Source organism: Ochlerotatus camptorhynchus, unplaced genomic scaffold (assembly GCF_037179485.1).
Source record: "Ochlerotatus camptorhynchus isolate MF236.1 unplaced genomic scaffold, CSIRO-AGI_Acam_v1.1 ptg000007l, whole genome shotgun sequence".
In the NCBI taxonomy this organism is placed as follows: domain Eukaryota; kingdom Metazoa; phylum Arthropoda; class Insecta; order Diptera; family Culicidae; genus Ochlerotatus; species Ochlerotatus camptorhynchus.
The window spans coordinates 232,533-242,252 of record NW_027040499.1 but is presented as its reverse complement, the minus strand read 5'-3'; the positions used below and the strand labels follow the sequence as shown (position 1 = coordinate 242,252).

The window sequence follows — 9,720 nt, the reverse complement described above, 5'->3', positions numbered from 1 at the left end:
GCTGAATATGGTTCTGAATATGGCGATAAGTGTGTCAAATATTACGCAATTCCATCCTCCCTATTTGCACGCGCCCGAGGATCGGAGGCGAATGCCACTTCAACTTGTTTCGTCTACTTACTACTCTCTGACGACTGTGCTGGGGAAGCAGCATATGCATGTAGGTAATTGGTGGATTTGTTTGTTAATTCGACGATTTTGGACAATTCCTGACATTTACCAGTTTTTCAATAGTATTTTTTTTATTTTCTCATTAGGGTGGCCATTTCCATGTTAGAGTGGTCCAAACAATCGATTTTTTTTTTCAAAATGACATTTTCCTTAAAATTAAATCTTTTAAACCACTACTGAAAAATACTTTTCAGATTTTTTTTTTTTTAAATTGGTGTTTTGTATAGAAGAACTTTGATTGTATTGGTTTTTATGGTTTTCATGGTTTGTAGACAATGGGCGTAACACGTTTGTATATTTTTATTTTAAAATTTAGGCTTTTCTACACAACATATAAAAAATCAGCGATGAACTTTTCTTCGTTTTTGAGTTACGATTTTTAAAGTTACCTTTATGGTATTTTCCCGAATAGAAATTGAAATGTAGGAAACATCAGCAGATATCTTCAATACATTAAATTTTAACGTGTATTGCTGTACCCTTAATGTATTCAGACCAGGGCTGGCAAATGTCATTTTCAATGAAAGATCTCACGCGATAATTACAGTGATACTTCTCTCACTATCATTGGATGAGAAAATGATGATAGAGATTTTCTTCAAAATCTCATCGAATGTTTTGTCATGACAGAACGTGACAGTGTTGTGATCATCGTAATTACTAGCTTATTTAATGCTATTAAAGTTACTTGTACCGAGGAAATCTCAATAATATATTCACTCGGTTATTTGCTTAAATACATCTAAATCAGTTAGAAATGTTGATGTCAAAACTGCATAAGAATTATTCTCATGAGTGCTTGATCATTGAAAAATGACAAGAAAGCTAATGATCGGTCGCTTCGTTTCATGATAGTGAGAGGACCTGTTTTCTCATTGTCACATGACGGCCGTGATATTTACCAGCTCTGATTCAGACTTCAGTGTGACGTCCAAGTACATAAAATACATTAGCCTCAAACGTTACATCAGAATCAAACGTCTTGACGATGTAAAATTTGACATCAGAATACATCCAATGACAACTGAACCTAACGTTACATTAGAATCAAACTTCATCACGATGTAATTTGTTGCACGCATAAAACATCAGAATACATCCAATGACAACAGAACCTAACGTTACATTAGAATCAAACTTCATCACGATGTAAATTGTTGTCCCTCGCGAGGTCCCTCGGTCCCTCGCCACATGCAAAGTTTGCTTTGTCCTGAGTCAGCACTACACGGCAAATGAGAACGACCCAAATTTGAGTTTAGTTCACTCATAAATCGCAAAAAGTGCAGGAACTAAGTTTTCAGTTAATTTTCCTCATGTTTTCCAGGTTTTTCCAGGAAAAATTTTCCGAATTTGAGAAAAATAAAGATTGGATTCTCTGGATTTTCGTCAATTTTCCTAATTTTAGGGCAGATTTTTGAGGTTTTCCACAGGAAAACATGCGGCAAATTTACTCATCCTGCACTTTTTTCGATATTGAGTACACTGTGTTGATTTCATTGGCCGTGTACAGTTTTTTTTCGCAGTGGGAAAAGTTTGGTTTTTTGAAGAATTAGCCCGGGAAAGTGCCGATAATGTGTCCGTCGCGAGTTTTGATGGCGATTCGATGTTTTTCAGGTTAGTTAATTCGAATTAATGTAATGTAATGTAATTATGTTTTTTAGGAAAGTGCACCAGTCCGAAGCCGAATCCCGGTAGGGAGTCTGAAGCTGGATCCCGGCGGGGAATTTGAAGTCGGACCTCTGCAGATTAGTGAATGTGTTTACTAAAAGCAAAACTAAAGTGGAAGTGGACCTCGATGGAAATCCGATGACGGGTTCCGTACACGGTAACCGCAAAATACCCAATAATGACTACAAAGTAAGCATTTTCGAGGGAGACTAGGACTCCCGATGGAGAAACCAAATACGGATCCCGATGGGGAAACCGAATACGGATCCCGATGGGGAAACCGAATACGGATCCCGATAACTCAAATGTTCTAAATATTAATTTCTTTAAATAAAATCAAGAATTTTATTATTATCTTCAGCAATCGTGGGGATGGGAGTGATAGGGCTGCAGATAGCAGTGGTGGAAGGACTTGGTGACTCTAATGACCATGGCAATGCAAGAAAATTTGTTTTCATTGAAGGAAGTATCACAACACAGGTAATTGCTATTAAATATTTTTGCAGACAGTGACAGCTGGTGAACATGACGATCCAGTTGAGCTGTTGTACCATTCGTAAACAACAAAGAATCAGCCAGTCTGAATATATTGAAAAATATTTCAGCGAAACAGATAGGGAATCGATTGGACTTGTAGTTGGACAGTTGGACCGAGAAAAATAGTTAGAGGCTTATGGTCTGAAGATTCCCGGAAAACCCCGTGTATGGTCAATTCTTGAAAGACAGCCTAGAGATTAATATTTTTTGTAATTGTTTAGAATATTGAGCATAGATGAAATATGCAATCCTCATACCGATTCTGTTACTGGGTGGTCGGAGAAAGGATCCCCAGATATACAGAATCACCGGGAAAACTGTCCATTACTGAAAGTCGTCCTAGAAATGCACGATTTTTTTTTTTTAATAATTGCATAGAATCTTGAGCATAGCTATAACATGCAATCCTCAGACCGATTCTGTTACTGGGTGGCCAGAAAATGGTTCTATGAATATTCCGAATCACCGCAAGTGTTTGTGCAATGTCATCTACATATACAACTACCCCACCCACTGTAGCTACTATACAAAGAAATATAGAAAACAATACAGTATCTCGAATACCTCCGCCATGGCAGGACGGTCAAGCAAACTGTGTGTTTTATTTATTTCCATCTCCGTACCTATCACAACGATCATAAACACAACGTAGGGATCCCGCCCGTGCGCGATCAGCAAGTCTTACCAATTTTTAAATGTGGTACGGGACAAACGCGGTTTTGTTAAACTGCATACAATTTTGAGCAAAGATGAAATATACAATTTCAATAGTGATTCTGCTACTTACTGTCCTCAATCATATGTAATTATGCTGTTGGATTACGTCTCCTTCATGGTCATAAATTATTTCGTAATTTACGTGCGTTCAAATAAATTTTGGAAAATATAAAAAGGCAGCGGTCACAATCCGCAGTGAACAAGGGAATTCCCAGTGCATATTTAAGCTGGAAACTGCTGTTGAGCAATTGCTTGGCCAGTCATTGCCTTTTTGACTTTTCTATTTCAAGTCACACATACACATGTACACAACATTTCAGTTCACCCAGTTCACCGCGAGAGTGACATTTCGAAGAAACTAACCCAGATTCGAACCTGGTTCATCAAACTAAAACGGCATTAGAGTTACCTCTATGTTAGAACCATATCCCCTATGTTTAAATATTTTTTTTTTTGTTTTTAATATAAATAAATATTCCGTATTAAATAACAACAAAATATTTCGTTGAATTACGCCTAAGTATTTTTTCAAAGTGTCATGCATTATTGACAAATTGGCACAGCGGGTCGATTTAAAGGGAGATCTGGGGTTTTTTTTAAGCTTTATTAAAGAGATTTACGGGAGATCTGGAGGCGCAGCGATCACATTGTCATGATTGTCTGATAGTTCACTCAAAAATGCTATAACAATCGCCAAGCTCGCTGTAATGTCACCAAGTGCCTCGTCACCCACGAATAGGCGCCTATGTCAGTGGTCTAACAACTCTTACCTCGTACAGATTACCACACATGGTAAAACTTGCACGTTCACTGTTTAGGCTGTTATCCCATGCAGCATTACGTTTCACCAGATTTCTGTAGAATTTGTCCTTTTTATCCCACAAGCAGAAGTAGTTCCGGACTTCTTTTTTTTCTCCGAGAATAATGTTCTGCTTACGTTTCGCCGGAGCCGGTTCATGCTTCGATTCTATCTCCACTACTTGGATCACATTATTTTCAGAGACTCCATCACACAGTTGTAATAAATCTGTTATCAAAATTTGCACCTTTTCACGGTGAAATAATTATAAGGCTGGCTTGAAACAATTGAACGTGAACAGCCGCGGGAAACTAATTTGACATTTGAATTCACCATTGTTCATCGTTCACGTTCACCGGTGCATTTACACTCGCGGTGAATAATGGTGAATTTACCGTCGTCCACGGAATTTCACGGAGAGAATTCGAAAATGTGATGGAATATTAATAGAACTTAGTGTTGTTAAAATACAATTTTTTTTTGTACATACTGATTAGAAAATGTATTTCGTTGTCATTCAAAACTGTTTTCCTCGCTATATAACACAGTATTAACAACCGGTAAAAGCTAACGGTTTTAAATTGGCTTGCTACTTGACTAGCCTATTGGTCCCAAGCAAATCGATTAACATACCCCATTCTAGTCAAAATTCTACTACTACTCAATGTTTGTTTTGTTTCGCTAGCAAAGTTTGACAGACAAAATGAGGGGTTTGTGGATTTTCTTATGTTTCGAGGGGTGCATCGATTAGCTTGGGACCGAAGAGAGTACCAGTGCTGAGCTAAAAAGTTTAGCTCATTTCTTCAGGACCTTCTGATCTTAGAGCTACCTCTATGGTATTAATGAGTTACAAACAAAAAAAAAGTTTTTTCACGTTCACATTCACCGGAACTTAACTAGCCACATTTGCTGTGAAGAGACCTCACAGCTAGCATGGCTGGCATTTCTTTTTTAAATCTAGTTAGCCCATCGCTGCTTGCAACCGGATTCATAATAGAGATGTCTCAACAAACCAGCATGTCATGTTGTCTAATACACTTCAAAATAAAAATACGTAACATCTACCTATTATATCCATTTTTTCCCTTTGGAAATCACAATTTTTTCCATATAGAGATTGCTGACGTTTATCGTACGCACACTACGTCACGTATACGTATACGCAAAATGTTATCATCGGGAAAAAAACTTCTTAGCGGAAAATTTTCCCGATGAAAACAAATCACTGACACAATCATACTTTAGTAATCTCTATACATACCTCTTCCCACAATTTTCGCGTAATGATCCAATTTATAATTCATAATACCCAACAACAAGTCCTGCATATGCATATGGTCACACAGTCAATAACATTAAATGTGCGTTACAAGAAAACATTAGTAACATGCATGCTCCCATTCCATGGTTACTCATTCCACAATGTATCCTCTAAGAATCGATAGCACCAGCCATCTTCTGAGCGCTTCACTCATATCCTTGGTGAACTTTATCGCTATAAGCTATTTCTCCGAATTCTACACCGTATGTGTCATTAAAAACTCGCCTGATAACATCCTACTCAACGTGCCAGTCCCATCGGTGGTCATTACAGTCGATACGAACTTCAATGAAACTCTCCAAACCGCCGTCGACGACGGTTGTCAAGCATTCATAGTATCCGAACGGGCATTGTTCACATTCCTGGATGCGTTTGTCGAGATTCACGATATCTCGGATCAACGATCAGCCAACAAGAGACTGATGATTCTGATGGACTCGTATGATCAATCGTTTCTGGATAGCATTGTGAAGCACCGGAATACGGTGGAGTTACCGAACGTGTTGATTGCGATTGCGGACCGAGTGAATAATTCCATCGCTCTCTATACCACGAAACTATCCAACAATGGAACGAGGAGCACCGTAACTGTGGAGATCAAACCTGTCTATGATCCCGATTACTTTCCGGATAAGTTCAGCGACATGAACGGTATTCCGATTCATCTGTGTACGCTGATGTATCCACCGTATTCGTATTACGAAGAAACGGTGAGTTCTTTAACATTCCGGAAGGTTACACTGAATAGCTGATTGTTGGATGTGTTCATTAAAGGTACCGGAGAAAGCCAACGCTCGATACGTGGCATCATTCAAAGAGGATATCCCTCTTTTCCTAGATGGAACAGAGGTTTCCCTGATTGTAGAGTTTTGCCGCAAATATAACTGCAATGTTGAAGCCACTTTTGGTAAGTGCACTATTTACTGAGCAAGCTCATAAATGAAGTTTATGGTTTTCGTTCTCGATAGACGAGATTTTCCAGTGGGGTGAAGTCTACGATAACCATACGGGGAATGGTCTAGTCGGCTCAGTCGTCGAACGTCGCGCTGATATTGCTGTGGCAGCTATCTACTACTGGTAAGTTTCACTGAATTCTCACTACTGAATCCCTCTAAAAGCACATTCATTTATCAAAAGGCTAGAACCGTACAAGTTTGCTACGTACACTCAACCAATAAGTCGATCAGGAGTTACAGTCTTGGTCCCAAAACCTCGTATTCTACCACCATGGCGAACACCGTTCCTTTCCTTCACCTTGTCACTGTGGACCGCAGTACTCGTAGCATTCTGCGTTGGCATTTTGGCCGTATGGTTGATCGAAAAGGTTCGCTTGAGTATTTTGCAACCAGATGAACTGCCGGTCACGTTCAGTGACTCAGCGTTGATGATGATCGGTTTCTACATGGGGCAAAGTGCTCGAATGCAGACCGATCTGATGTCATGCATTCTGCTGTTCACCTCACTACTGTTTGCCGGTTTTATGGTCGGCAACAGCTACGGCGGTGGCTTGGCTGGTATCATGACCATTCCACAGTACGAGAAATCAATCGATACGACCGTGGATTTGGCCAATAGTGGAATGATGTGGGGAGCCACTGCTCTACCGTGGATATTCGCAATTCTTGCAGCACCACAGGTGAGCTCATAACGCAAACAGGATTTCAATTTATGCTATGCAATAACATCCTAATCCGTAGCCTCACATGAAAAAATTGGTCACTTCATACCGCGTTGTAAGTGACAAGTTCTTGAATGAACACGCCAAGACTCATGATATGGGATTTGGTGGTGAGCGTACCGAGTTCCAACATTTCGTACCGGCAGACTTCGTTGATAGTGAGGCATCCACCATGCTGCAACTGCTGAAGGACGATCTCTACTGGGGAAGTGTAGCCGCGATGGTTACCAAGACTTGTCCGTTCAAGCAAAAGTTCAACGATCTGATCATGCAGGTCAAGCAGTCCGGTATACAAAAATACTGGGAGCTACAGGTAATTACGAAATGCATCATTATTAACGAATTCTAAGTGCCTCTAATATCATGATAGGCCGCCAATCGCTATTTGCACGGAACGATTCAGTTGAACATTCTGAACGCCCGCTCGGCTGGATCGGAAGATGGCGCTGTAAAGCTTACGATTTCGCACTTTCTCGGCGCTTACATGATTCTGGCGGTTGGTTTGGGCACTGCATCGTTGATTTTTTTGTTGGAGATATCCCGATCACGTATGGCCAGTTTGGTTTATAGATGGAAGATAAATTTGCGCAAGAAGCTTTCTTTGCATCACAGGAAATAAATGTACATTGGCACTACTTTATTTTTTATTTATTTTATTTTATTTTGGAATATTTACATTTATATTGCTTAGCAGTACTGAGCAGTTTACGTTGCTCTTCAGGATGTCGAATATAAAAAGCCGCTGCAACAGAATCCTCCTACTAGCCAAGGTCGGTAGATGTATCAAGGCGCAGCGATGCTCGTAGGGTGGTAATCGAACCGGATCATTCCACGGAAGTAAACGAAGTGCAAATCGAAGAAAGTTCCTTTGAATACGCTCGATCCGGTTAATCTGAACGACATGGTATGGCGCCCACACCAGCACTCCATATTCAAGTATGCTGCGTACCAGCGCGCAGTAGAGACTTTTCAAGCAATGAATGTCTTCAAACTGCTGCGTGTTTCGTTTGATGAATCCAAGCACTGCGTACGCCTTGGCGGTCGTTGCAGCTATGTGTTGGGTAAACTTCAGCTTACTGTCAAGTAGCACACCCAGATCTTTAACAGTGCTTACTCTGTCGATACTAGTTGTGAATATTCTATAATCGAAAATGGTCGCCATCCTTGTTCGATAGAAAGAAATTACATAGGGTAAATGTCGGCTTCGGCACCCATTGACTGTTTTCGGCAACCACAATTTAAACGATAATTTCACTATGATTTCCCATCAACACACTTCCCTGAATGTATCCAAACGATTCTTTAGTCTTTCAGCCTCAATCTGATTATATTTGTACGACCGAGCAATCCTATTATGCCAGATTTATCTTCAAATGAAGCATACGCACTGCAAAAAGGGGCTGATTTCGAGTTGCCGATAATAGAACAGCTGGTTAACATGCAGTTCTAATGGGAAGGTTGCCGAAGAAAAAGAGGCTGCCGACAATAGTCACACTCACCTGAGAAGTTTGGAGCGTTGTAAAAACGCTTTCAACCCGTTTTGAAAAATTCTGTCGATTGGAATGGATAGAGAAGCAAGCAGCAGATGAATTTTAACAAACAGACACGTCATATATGTGCGTGACGCTGAAAAAATGCTAATAGAAGTGCGGACGCTGCTTAGATTGACGAGAATACGTAAATTCCCCTACATTACATTGTCGGGCATTTACATCCATTCCGTTTAGCCTGCACCAGTGTAGTAACGCGTCGATGTCAGCTTGTATGGCACAGCAATCAACTAACGATGAAACTACCCGAAAGAACTTCAAATCATCGGTAAACATTACCTTCGGTGATTTAATCGTTTCGCAAAGATCATTGACGAATAGCACAAAAAGAAGTGGGCCCAAATGGCTCCCTTGAGGCACACCAGATGTGATATCGAATGGGTCAGAGCTCGTTCCATCAAGGCGAACGTAGGCACTGCGCTCAGTTAGGTAGGAAAATATCCAGCGAGTCAACCAGGTGGGTAGCCCGAGCAAAGTCGGTTAACAAAATGAAAGCAAATCGATATTAAAGTTTGCAGTTCCTATCATAATGAAAACTCATTTTGATTTCAATTGTCGCGACAGAAGTCTGATATCATATTGTCACAGGAGTGGAACTTCGGATCAGAAAGTAGCTCCACTTGTCATTTGCGAACACTAGCGCACCTAGCGGTAGAAGGCATCTTCTGCCTGCAGTTAAGATAGGCAGCATGCTATGATAGTGTGAGTGCACATAGAAAGCCCGTGTGGAACGCTACCACAACACATCGCTTGTTGAGCAGAAAAACGAACACTTTTTGATTCACCGATTTGTTTGCACTTCTCCTTCTGTTCTGTGATATTGTGCTATCATTATGCAGTCAAGACTTTTTAAATCAAAGCAACTTAACTTGAAGTTCTGCTGTTAATTTCTTGTTTAAAATTTGATTTTAGTTCATCTGTCGTTGAACTAACGATTATTGTTTATTTGTTTTGTTTAACACATTTTAGGTCATTCGTGACTAGCCCGAGGTGACATTTGAGCTCAAATCATTCAGCGTGAGAAGCATGGATGCTAAGCATTTACGACAGGCCCGTATTCAGTCAAACATTATGAATGCAAAATCAGTAATCAAATTGATTTCATTGAAAGCAGAATTAGTTTTCCGTTTGATTCAACAGTGTAAAATTTTGCTCTCATTTTTGCTGTGTTAACCGTTAAGTCAACCAAAGTGAGATCAAATGGAGTATTCAAATTAAGTTACATCATAACAGTAAATTCTGATTTCAATTTGATCTCTAACTTTGCTCGGGAGGCCCA

At 40.1% G+C, this 9,720-nt stretch overlaps 1 protein-coding gene across 1 annotated transcript; it reads left to right on the top strand.

Annotated features, from left to right (window-relative positions):
* The first annotated feature begins 5,314 nt into the window (after positions 1 to 5,314).
* Positions 5,315 to 7,510, top strand: LOC135697002 (glutamate receptor-like). Its single transcript, XM_065216548.1, has 6 exons — positions 5,315 to 5,923; positions 5,988 to 6,120; positions 6,182 to 6,290; positions 6,351 to 6,849; positions 6,911 to 7,204; positions 7,262 to 7,510. Exons 1-6 carry the CDS (start codon positions 5,315 to 5,317, stop codon positions 7,508 to 7,510), a joined length of 1,893 nt encoding a protein of 630 aa, XP_065072620.1.
* Positions 7,511 to 9,720: the final 2,210 nt, after the last annotated feature.